The sequence below is a fragment of the Neolamprologus brichardi genome, chromosome 11 (assembly GCF_056152115.1).
Source record: "Neolamprologus brichardi isolate AB-2024 chromosome 11, ASM5615211v1, whole genome shotgun sequence".
Classification (NCBI taxonomy): Eukaryota; Metazoa; Chordata; class Actinopteri; order Cichliformes; family Cichlidae; genus Neolamprologus; species Neolamprologus brichardi.
In genome coordinates this window covers 21,193,574-21,205,966 of record NC_142114.1, presented here as the reverse complement: position 1 = coordinate 21,205,966, position 12,393 = coordinate 21,193,574, and the positions used below count along the sequence as shown (strand labels likewise).

The window sequence follows — 12,393 nt, the reverse complement described above, 5'->3', positions numbered from 1 at the left end:
AGCCTGGGCAAACTAATGTTTGAGTTAGAGATTCAAGTTCAGCAGCCTGCCAAATGTGAGTCATAGTGCTATTAGTAAAGCTGCCACCCTAAAAGGCCACCCCAGCCCCCCTCCCAAAAAAAAAAAAAAAATCTACAGATGACTGCTGAACCTAAACTGTGTGCTCCTGAGTCGTTTTCATTAAAAACAGGAAGTTTAACCATTTTTGGATAGATGATTACTCAGATTTTGTTTTCCAATGACTCAATAGAATCATCAGGATGCCAAAAAGCAATTACAGTGTTTTGCTCTGCCAGAGACTCAGGCTATTTGTACAGGCCAGTCTGTCAATAAATCGGTAGCACAGTAGAAATGCTATTCTGTGTAGAGACAGAAAAGGAGGCTTTGGACTTATCATCTCGTGCTTCTTGACAAATGGTGCAATCTCTGCAATTGATAATATTTTTCAGTCTTTGAAAGAATTTTGTACAGAAACAGAGACATCTCACTCATTACTTTTGCAGTGTTCAGTTGGATTATTTTCTTTCGGTGGTGAGAATGTTGTTCTTAAAGATCCTCTCCTATCAGTCGGCTCCACCTCACACTTCAAGAAATTTACGTCATGCACACTGAACTACTTCATAGGCTCAGTAGTACATGGAATGAAGATAAACAGGTTGAGTTACAGATTCCTGTTACCTTTTGGCTCTTCATTTACTAACTTAAATTTATTTTGTATTTTTCTGTTCCACCAGCTCCCTGCCCAGTTCTAAACACAAACCCTGTTAGACCTGATCCAGAGGGGGAAAGCAGTCCTTTGAAGACGGACAACACCGAGAGGATGGATTCTCCAGCTAAGAAAGATACAGACCGAAGACGGACGACCCCTTCAAAATCTGACATTATCTCTCGATCACCTGCGTCACCAGCATCACCAGCCCTCAAGTCAAAACGAGGTGAGCAAAAATGAAAGATTTTATCTTTTGAAGTGTTCCTTAGAGGTAATGGTAATGGTATAATTACACTTTTGCATTAAGCTGGAGTTAACTCAGCTCTCTTGGGCCAGTATCGGAGTCACAGTGACCACAGGCTTTCAGACACAAAGCAAAATCCAATAGTGCTGCTGCAGGTTATCTTTATGTGTTGGAACAGTCGCTGCACAGGATGTTATGTTATGTGAGAACAGCTTAGCCTGAACTATATTAGCATGGAAAATATCTCTGCAGAATATGAACAAATTAGCTTTTGGTAAGTGGATAGCTATTGGTGATCACTGCTATGCACTAATCTCCAATGAACGGTCTGCAGATGGAACCTATATTGAAATTTCCATTTCAAAGAGTTATTCCAAGAAGGCATTGAGGTTTACGTGCCGTTTGCACTGTAGTTGTTCCACACTGTTCCACTAGGACTCTGTACAAAAAGTGTCTTTCTCTTAAAAAAAACAAACCCCAACCTTATTTCTTTTTATTTTTCAGCTAATAACATTTTACTGTGGTCATGATCTTTATTCTCTTAGAGTAAAGTGACAGGACTACACCCCCACAAGTTCCAGGTGTCTCCCAATCTTAGAAAATACTGCACAGCTGGATACCTCCTTATGGTTATATTGAGACTTCTTGCTTTATTTGCCAAAGTTTGCCCTGTCCTGGGTCTCCAAACTTTATGTAAGGTGTGCACCTTACACACAGATATCATGCAAATGACTCTTTAAGGAAACTGCCTTTGCTGTTTAAACAGTTTTGCTAGACAGTTCAGTCTGACTTCTGTCCAAAAGATTCTGCTTGCGTCGCTTCTTGCAATGTTTGTTTCAGTGTTGTGATTATGCCAGATGTTAATGGTGGCAAAGGCCAAATTGTTAACTTAGTGAAAGTCTCTTAAGCATGCTCATTTTCTTGCATCCTGACTACTACCCCAGTAATCCGTATATCCTGCGCTGCTCCATTTGTAAAGATCGGAGCCAAAGAAATAACAGAACTGACATTTTAAGAGCAAGCGTGAGCAGTCTGAAACTCAGATGCCGTACCTCGTAGTATTTTCTAGGCCAGTCTGTTTTCCTCTTGGACACCTTGTACATTTGACTTTGTGATTAACATGGTGGTGAGTTGCGAACATCAGCAAGTAACACTTACCAAGGCCACGCACATGGCATTTCCAACATACTATAAATATCAATGTAGGTCAGGAGTTGTTCTTAGGGGAGGCTGCATGGCAGATTGTTTTCGTCTTCATGATTTACACCTCCCCCTATTCGATGTTGCTGAGGAGTGATTTCCTTTGTGATTGATGCTGAACATCTGGACCGTAAAGATCGAGGAGGAGGATGTAGACTAAAGGCTCAAGAACGATCAAGAATGCCTTCTGTGTCACTGTTCTCAGTGGGTGGTACTAGGGTATGTTGGCTGTGGTAGAAATGGTGTTTCACAGTAATTAATTTGGAGAGTCTGCAGAAATGAGTTGCATACATACTGTTGAGAAAAAAAACATGCAATTACAAGAAAAAATAATTAACCTTTCCCCAATTTAAATCTGTTTTAACATCAACTATAAGTGTTAATTTAATATGGGTTACCAACCACATCTCAACACACTGTTCCACTGACTGTTTTTGTTAGTTGTAAATGATCTTTATTGCTATATTCTTTGGCTCACATACCAAGACAAAGTGTGCCTTTGGCTTGTTTGAGCATTTTTCACTAGACATGCCCAAAATTTAAATTACTGTGTCAGAAAGCTATGTTTATATAATTTAGTTATAACATATTCAAGTCACCCACACTACGAGATTTCTGGTATTTGCTACATGCTGCTGCTTCTATTTTGATGGGATTGGCTTGCTGGCAGAATTTTCTTCATTTTTTCCTGTTGTATCTTAATCTAGATAATAGAATATACATTATCGGTAGCCCTAGGTTGTGCATTAGTGTTGACATTGTGATGTTAGTCAGTCAGTCAGTAAGTTTCCTGTCAATGCATTATGCCATGGATTTTCTTGTGGAGCCATTTAGAGATTAAAAAGCCATTGCTGCAATGACTTTATAGCAGTGAAGAAGGCATTTACTGCATTTCTATTTATATGAGGTCAGATGCATCATTGATGCCTGAAGTCAGTTTGCTGCTGAGGATGGTTTGAAATGGAGTGGTTTTCTGTGGGGCTTTTAGAAGATTGTAGAAGTTATGATTAAATGATGTATTCTCTATATCTTCAAAAGGTGCCCTTGACTAGTAGGCTTTAACTGATATCTTAGTAGGTGTGTTTCAAATAGATATCATTTTAAGTACTGGGAGATGCAATGCTAGAAATCTGCAGATACTGAATCATTCTCAGGCTTTCATGGTTTGTTACTTGTTTCACATGTGCAAATCTGATTTATAGCTGCTTTTTGCACCTGCAAAGAAACACGTACATGCCCAAGATTTAAAATACTGCTTCAGAAGGAAACTGAACACAACAGTGTATGTGAGTGTGTGTGTATGTGAGAGAGAGACAGAGGGGGAGAGAGAGAATGGGTGAATAAGACATGCATGATAAAGCATTTTGAGTCCCCAAGTAGAGTAGAAAAATGCTATATAATAACCAGAATTTCCAATTTCCAATATATAAAGTGTCTGGAGATGATTTAATCAGTTTGGATGATGCAAAGTGATACCTATCATCAATCCTCTTTCTTCTGCCTTCGTTCTAATCTTAGATGCCATGAAGTCAGAAGACAGGCAGAAGCTTGCAAAAGAGCGGCGAGAGGAGAAAGCGAAATATCTAGGTAAGTAAAAACCAGGGGTGGGAGGCCATTTCTTTTAAATGGATAGAGAGCTCCATCTGGTGTTAGGGTGGAGGAGGTTGTTAGCAGTTGTTTGGCTACTGGGTTGGCTTTAGGCTGCAAAAGGCATGCGCAATATTATACACACCGACACTTGGAGAGGATAAAAAGGTAGTTTGGACTTCTACAGAAAATGGGCCAAAATCAGTAAAAGCCAAGCCACCATTTTAACAGAGACAAGTGAGCATCTGTTTTCTGCATGCATGCTGAAACAGTCTTGAGCACTATCAAGACGCTTATTTATTGTTTTTGTATGAACAAACCCATTGCTTTAGCTCAACTGATACACATCACATTGTTCAAGAATGCTGCACGAATGACAAAAACGTACACGTTGATGGCGCTGAATATTTTATAACTTTTATAACTTATCACGAGTTGTGGAAGCCGAGAAAGTGCCCCAACTTACACTGATGCATTTTCAAGAAATGTCACATCTCTCTCAGCACCTATGAGTTGTCTCTCTTTTTGTTTAACACGTGGCTCTCACATTATCACTTGCCTACTTGCCATGCACTGCTTTGCATGATTGACAGCTGCCTCTATCTTTTCTCTCACCCTTTACTCCTGCAGAAGAGCTCAGCAAGTTGCAAGGTAAGCCACTCACCTGTGTTTTTGTGGTGGTGGTGGTGGTGGTGCCAATGAATACCCTTTTTGATCATGCAGTTTCAGCTTAATAAAGTTCAGTAGTAAAAGCTAGAGCTGGGGAATGCACCAAAAGCTCAATGATCCTGCCTATAAAGAGAAGCAGCATGTAGAATAATGACTACTGTTTCAGTAATAGTGTAACAAAAATAAAGCTTTTTTGTAAATTAAAGCATAATTACACTTTTTAAAATATATATATATCAAGTTAAGTGCTGCAAAGACAAAATTTGCATATTGACTTTTGGTAATAAAACCCAGCCCTAGAGCCTTTTCATTTATTTAATCCCCATAATGTTTCTTGTTTTAATCCTCCTCTTTTCCTGTGACAAAAATTAAAAATTTCACCCTTTCTCTGAACATCATAAATATGACTTAAACAAAAATCATGTACTCACTAAACCATCATTTATGTGTGAAAACCCTGTTACTTAACAGGAAGCTGTGGGTGACGAGAAGCCCGCCCTTACACTGACTGTTGTTTATCCACGTTCTAACAGCAGTCACCACAAAGCTCTTTGGATTAAAAAAAAAAAAGTACAAACACCAAGCCACAAAACCACCATGATAATCATCTTACTGGATGAATTGATGGTTTGCTGCCGAATTTATCTTGGCTGTGAAATTATATATAAACAACTTTATGTTGCCAAACAGGACAAAAAAAGTTCAAAATGTTCTTAAAAGGGAAAATATGTAAATTAGTGTTCAGATACTGAGCCGAGTTGCATATCACCCAGCCTGTACGGACAGCGATACTTGCGTGAAAGTCACACAACGCAGTTCTTTTTTTAAAGCTGGTTGTTGTCACACTCGTACTTTCTGTAAAGCTTTGCTGTCTAATCCAAATTTGTGTTGGATGGCAGTAAGATGAGGTCAGCAGACTTCATACTGTGGATCAGTCTAATTGGGTGATCGCTGTGGTACGCCAGATGGTAGGGGTCTGATCTAATACTCTCAGCCAGCTTGGGATAAAAGATGCGATCCTGCCAAAGCTTGTGTTTACAATATCAGCTTAAGGGATCTTATATCGCCAGAACCATTTCTAGTAGCAGAGGTATAAGTAGAAAAAAAATCGACATATACGAGCTCATCTGCTATTGGATTTGTTCTGTTATAGTTGCATAGATACATGCTACTCTCATACCCTGTCCATCTTTGGTGAGAAGGTATAAATACTTAATGTACCAGGGTTAGCGCAGCCCTTTGGCAATGACTATTTAATGGCCATACTGTAGCAGGTCTAGATGCTGCTTGTCAGCGCGGATCATCGTCATGAGAAAGTTGAGGAATGTCAGTGTCGCTCTGGTACACTGTAACCGTCAAGACCCCAGCCAGTATCCAGCTCATTTCCTCCTGCAACCCACACCTATATTCTGAAAAAACCATTGCAACTGCGAGAGAATCAAATTTAAAAACGTAATCAACAAATGTCACAGACCTGACTTGCATGGAAAGAGTGGAAACACTTGTGTGACCTAAAGGTTTCCCTTCTGAGAAGGGAGGAAACACTGGATGTGGAAAACTGCATTTGTAGGCGCTGGGATCTATTTCCTCCCCCTATTCGTCTCATCACTGCACAATAGGTGAATTATAAAACAGTTTCCACTGTGCTCTACTTAAAGTTCCCTAGAGCTTTAAGTCCGTGGAAGGTAGAGTTAAGGTACGTCTCAAATCGGGGCCATCGAACTCTGATATATGCACTGCAGCAGTTAGAAGTGTTTTCTGCGAGATGCTGACATGCAGGGCCTCAGTATAACTTTTATAAATTTCAGTTCCCCTAGCCTCCAGTGCCTCTGCAATTATCCATCACTCTGGTCTGGAATCCACTATCAGTTGATTTTGGCGCATCAAGCGCTTCAGGGCGCAAAGCTTTACTTCTTTGAAAAGCCGATTGTTCGTGGAGGTTTGTAGTTTAAAGAAGTACGAAGAGTTGTGTACACAGAGGCAGCTGCAAAAGCCTCCTTCACGCTGTTTTTGAATGGCTCTGTGACAAAGAGGTGATTTCCATATCAAAGTGTGTGGTTTACTGAAGCTGAAGTGTAAGCTGTATGCGATTACGATGACATAAAAATGTCAGTTCAGAAGTCCTGCATCCATCTAATTTGGTTTTATGCAGTATTGAATTTATTTTTTTCCAAACTCAAAAAGAGGTCTGATGTGAAGAGCAACATTTCTTTTTCAAAAACTGCTTTATGTAATGTAAAACATCAGAGTTGCTTGATTTTGGGATTGCTTCAATGTTGGGATTATTGTTTTTTTTCTCCCAACATGTCAAGTAGTGACTCTCAAAGAGAGTAGAATTGGGGTGTTATATATTATTCTGATCGAACAGTGGAGGGAGACAGGACTTTACTTTTTCAGTACTCAACTGGAAAATATCTTTCTCTCCTGACCATATTATCTGCCTTCTCTTAGCGGCCAAAAAGACCCAGTGGCTGGAGAAGGAGGAAAAGGCGCGGCAGCTCAGGGAGCAACAGCTGGAGGAACGACGCAGGAAGCTCGAGGAGCAGCGGATCAAAGCGGAAAAGCGGCGAACGGCCTTGGAGGAGAGACAAAAACAGAAACTAGAGAAAAACAAAGTATGTTTGGAAAAGCAACATATGTAATGTGATGCTTCAGTACCTTTGAAAATGATGACTGCTAGATTTTAAGGTGAAATTTCAATGCACTCTGTCTTTGGGAGAGCACCTGAACTAGGTCAGCTGCTAGTTTCAATTTAGGGATTTAGGATTTTCGTCAGGGACTCATCAGCTACACAGGATTCAGGCTGCTCAGTTCACAGACATGCCATCCCTCCATATAGACTTAAAATGAATTCACATGCTAAAGACTGATATCTGTTCTGGTATCTGTTTCAGGAACGGTATCAGGCGGCCATCAACAGGTCAACAAAGAAGACGTGGGCAGAAATCCGACAGCAGAGATGGTCGTGGGCTGGTGCACTAAGCCAGAACTCAAGCCAGAAAGAGGGTGAGTATACTGGTGCCTCCTAGATAATGTAGTTTTTCTGAGGAGAAAATGATTTTGCCTCAGAATTACTTATATCAGTTATACTTGGATCTGTTTTTTTTTAATGGGACTTTCATGTTTCAGCTATAGCAACTTTGCATGATCATTGTTCAAAATGGTCCCTATTAACCTTTGTTTGTTTCATTTGCTGTTTGAAACAAACTATTTGAAGTCTTTTTCTCTTCCTTTTTAGTCAGCTTTGTTCTGATTGGCTGCCTCTCATAGACAGAAGATGGGAAAAGCAGCTGGGTTTGTCATCTACGCTCACACTCAGAACCGTGTGTCTGAGATGGCCTTATTAAAGATATTTGTGGTCAATGACATCATTCATAGCAAAGAGCAGGGGAAAAGCTGTATGAAATCAAGAGTTTAGAGCAGCCTGAAGTCTGGGCTGTTGGCTGATCTTATTTCAAACTATGGCCAACATTATGTAGATGACAAAATAAACAAACAGATAACAGACCTACTTTAATGATGCAGTTTAAAACAATTGCACATCAAATTCGCCTTCGCTTTCTCTTTTTTTCTGCTAAAGTCGGTCATTTGGCTTGTAAAATATTACAGCTGTTATAGTTTTCCAAATCGCGTGGTGGTCAATTTTACCTTGGCATACATTCTCTTGGTGGAGCAGACATCAATATTTGTTTGATGGATTTAACACTAAACAAATATTTGATAGTATGAAACCATATCAGTAACACCGCCAAAGCATTTAGATGTGCTGCAGTATGAAATCGGTGCATTATCACCTTGTTCAGATGATACACCAAAACAAATTTTATTGCCTGCTTCTTATTCCCAGCAGTAATCAATAGCTTAGACATTTGCAGTGTTATGACAGGCAGATGATGCCAGCAGTACTCTGTTATATTTTAAACTGGATATGTCTTTAGTACATCAGTCACGCTTTTCCTCCTTGAACGCATTTCTGTCAGTACACACTGTTTTGTCTCTTGAACACACTGCTACAGGGCTCTTAGCCACTGATCGTGACCAGACTGTATTGATTGCACAAAGTGTATGTGTGTTGCAGTAAGTAGCACGGCACCGCTGACTAGCAACAAGGTTAAATTTTTATTGTATGTAATTGCTTAATTTGGGGCTAATAAGTGTCTTGACAGTCCAACAGCCAATTAGATCAGAGCCTTGGTGGTACGCTTTGATGAATGCTTCTGTACCGTGAGCTCCTGTGAACATGAAGTGTCCCATGTTCCATCTTATGCCATGTAATCGCTTCAGCCATATGCTGGGGGAATTATGGACACTCAAACCAATCTCCTTTTCCTCCCTCACTCACCAGCCTGCTGTCGGTCAGATGATGGGAGTAAACAAGTGTAAATAGGCGCCAGTGGAACATTTGAGAGCTCTAGATGTCTGTTTGTTTGGTTTTGTCCTTTGGAAATGCTCAGATGTATACATCTTAGCCTCAACCAAAGAGCATACTGCATCATGTGCTGGATTTGTGTGTTTAAACCCACAGTCATGCTCGGCCGACTTCGTGACCACTAAATTGTCCAAGTCATTTGGAGAAAGAGAAGGTTATCCATCGATTGGACTGTGTTTAAGGGATATGAAATTGGGACAGATACAAGTATTGCACATGGATGGTTGCTCTTTTGAAGCGGCAGTTGACGTCAGCAGCTTTGAAATTAGTTTACATTTCCCTGTAGCCACTTCCCATCACATGTTTCCTTGTCAGGGTTGTATTTAATGTGCCATTCTTTTCATTGGGTTTGTTTTAGTGGCCTGAAGAGGCGGCTTTTAAAGGTTCCTCCTATATTTGACTTGCAATAGTAGATAAATGCAGATATTGCCTTAGTTAATGTAGCTATGAGAGTTGTTTGCACTAGATTATATAAATTGAGGCTGAGTGCATATAAGTTGTATCACATTTAGTTTATGTGTTCTTAACACCTAAAAATTAACAGAAGTCATGTCCAGGTTACGTTGAAGAATCCACAAACATCCCTGGTGGTAGTTTTACTGGAGTTACTTGCTGACCAACGAAACTGTGCAGAGGAAGTGGTACAGAGTTATTTGGAAAAGACACAAGAAGAAGCAAAACAAAAATAATATTTCTTTCACTTCCACTTCATTGAGCTGGCAGAAACAATATCTGATTGTAAGAGTAATAATACTGTGCTACAGTACAGTTAGAGTTTGGTTATGTGACACTTTGTTAGGAGTATCCACAAAGAAATATCATTCTTCAAATGCATGTTTTGTGCCACGGGTGGTCTGTCTGTACAGTTGAAGGCTTGCAGAGGTGAATAGATCTCTTCCCGTGTGCATGTTTACAATCAATGGATGGTATTGTGCGGTCAGCACACAAGAATAGCCTTGGATTGGGATGGATTACACTTGGTGTCGTTGCCTTTACAGTGAGTGGGTATAAATTTGTAAAGGCATCACCTCAGCATAGCCCATGACGTCACACAAGCTCCACATCTTCTTCTCAAACCATGTGACCTGTGTGAACATCTGTGTGGCGCTCTCTTGGCTTCTTAGGCAGATGCTCTGTTTCAACGGTCAACCTGCCCAAACACGTGGACTCTGTTATAAACAAGCGACTCTCCAAGTCCTCCGCCACGCTCTGGAACTCCCCCAACAGAAGTAAGGCTACATCTGGAATGCCCCGCTCCTGTTTTAAATGTCCATCATTCTGACACTGCCAGCACTACCGAACCCGTCCATCATTGTCTTTTTTCAGTTACTTCTTCCCCTTTGATTTCAATCCTCTTCTTGCTTGATGGTTGATATTTGACCCATTTCCATCTTCCAAAATCACAAATTATTATTTTTTCATTCCAAACTTTGGGTTGTGGTTTTGTTTGACATGCTCTGCATGCTCATATTTTGATATGGGAGTATTCCTAGTGCCTTTTTTACTGTCCCTTGGTTGGTTAATTGTGTATTAATTGTGTGGTGATGGCCTTTTCATTCCTGATGTGCCCAGTCCTTTTGTGTCCATTTGTCACCGTACTGAATCACAGCCGTCTTTTTGTCTTAAATGTTTTTATTGATTTAATTGATTTTTGTTGATTTCTTTAAATCGAGTTTGTGTCTCCAAGCTTAAGATGAGTATAGCTTTTTATAGCTCTACAGTTAACAAGGCCACTGCATACTTCTACACAGTCTGAGAAGAAAGTTAGTCAGTGAGTCAGCATTTTCTTAATGTATTCTCCTCGGAGCAGGTACTGTTCCTCTGTACTGGTAGAAAAAAAAAATAGACGGGTAACTTCCTCACTTCCTCTTTTTTCTCATCACAGTTAGAAATCCCAAACCTTACTCATTCTACATCTTACACCCAAATGAGACGCAGGATTCTGCTTCTTCTCCGTTTGTGCCCAAGGCTGTCTACAAAAGAATTACCAATAACCCCTCTTCTCCTCGGTCATACCCATGCAGGTCAAGGTTACAGTGGACACATATACTGGCCTATTTTTCTTCTTTAAGTGGTACTGGTGTTTTATTGGTTTTATTGTATGGTTCTTATGGATTGCAGATGCAGTTCTACATTACACTTCTACACTTTACATTTGGTGTTGGGTGAGGAGTAACATTTTCCGTTTAACCACGAATGTGAGCTGAGATATAACAAAGCTTCCTCTGCTTCACGGCATCCAATTATCATGTATCTTTGGAGATAATTGAATTATTTTATTTTTTTCTTCTTGCAGCGCGCAGCCTTGCGTTGAGTCCATGGGAGAGCAGCATAGTCGACCGGCTGATGACGCCAACTCTTTCTTTCCTCGCCCGGAGCCGCAGTGCTGCTAGTGTCCTCACAAATGGAAAAGACGGTCGTAAGTTTTCTTCTTTTTTTAAAAGCCTCAAATGAGTTGTTGCCGTCAGTGTGAATTTAGTGAATACTATTAGTATATAAATGTTGTCAAGGCTTAATTATTTGTTGCTCTGTTCTTTAGACTCTCCTCTCTGCCCTCGTTCAGCCTCAGCAAGTCCGTTGACCCTGTGTGGCCATCAGCCGCACCACCGCTGCCCTGACCGCTGGAGGGTGACGTCCAGCTCACCAGATATCACCCAGCGTCAACGCAGGCGGAGCTCCACACCTGTAAGTCTGCATAATTACCTATATGACATTATTATATAATCTATATGCCGTTACAAATCTGCTTCTTTTTGCTTTGCATGTTGATATTATCCATCCTTCTTATACAGATGGATAAAAACAAGAAGGAAAAGAAAGACAAAGAAAGGGAGAATGAAATGGAAAAAAGTGCCATCACTAAAGAAAAAGTGCTGAAGAAGAGACAGTCTCTACCTAGTATGAGACATAGACCTGATCCAAGGTAAAACACTTAACAGATTTAATATTGGCTTCAATATTTCCCCACTGTCAGTACTGTGAGTTACATATATTTTATGGCTGCAATGCAACATTTTTATTCCATTTAGTTACAAAATGTCAAAAGAATATCAACAAATCTTCTGTCAGTAAATCATCTAATCATCTAACTGGTGCTATCAATAACTTATGATGAAGAATAATCCAGTGAAATTACAAAAACGAAAGACAAAATGAAGCTAACAATAAAGACTCAACAGACTGTATAGCATACCTATATAGAAATCAGTGAGGGGTTAGCATGCTAGCATGCAACTTATTTACAGTATAGAGTTTTCTTGGATAGTCAGCATATCAGCAACAGTCTCGAGTTAAGCATATTTGGTGGCCAATTTCATATATTCTTATTTATTTTATCGGTGGATTAAAATATTCACCATATATACTACTAAAGTTCAGATGTTGCTAACCAGTTAATTCAGGCCCTGGACCATGTAGTGCATGCGTGGAAGCATCCACATTTGGCACATATACACAAAAATAAATCACAGAAACTTGAGTTCAATGCTAAACATTTTCAATAAATGTCTGGCCTCTGGGAAACCTAGCAAAAAGCTCCAACCCCCATGTAAAGTC

The 12,393-nt window shown here is 40.0% G+C and overlaps 1 protein-coding gene across 5 annotated transcripts in view; it reads left to right on the top strand.

The window, feature by feature from the left end:
* Nucleotides 1-12,393, top strand: part of map7d1a (MAP7 domain containing 1a) — a 38,476-nt gene that overhangs the window by 15,245 nt on the left and 10,838 nt on the right. The window contains exons 2-10 of one of the 5 annotated variants that reach the window (XM_087848329.1): nt 735-935; nt 3,672-3,740; nt 4,371-4,391; nt 6,861-7,024; nt 7,304-7,415; nt 9,963-10,067; nt 11,135-11,257; nt 11,402-11,523; nt 11,631-11,761. In XM_087848329.1, the coding sequence (XP_087704455.1) occupies nt 735-935; nt 3,672-3,740; nt 4,371-4,391; nt 6,861-7,024; nt 7,304-7,415; nt 9,963-10,067; nt 11,135-11,257; nt 11,402-11,523; nt 11,631-11,761 (1,048 nt within the window). Of the gene's footprint in view, nt 1-734; nt 936-3,671; nt 3,741-4,370; nt 4,392-6,860; nt 7,025-7,303; nt 7,416-9,962; nt 10,068-11,134; nt 11,258-11,377; nt 11,524-11,630; nt 11,762-12,393 lie in introns of all 5 variants that reach the window. The other 4 variants (XM_087848327.1, XM_087848328.1, XM_087848330.1 and 1 more) reach the window with 4 other exon arrangements.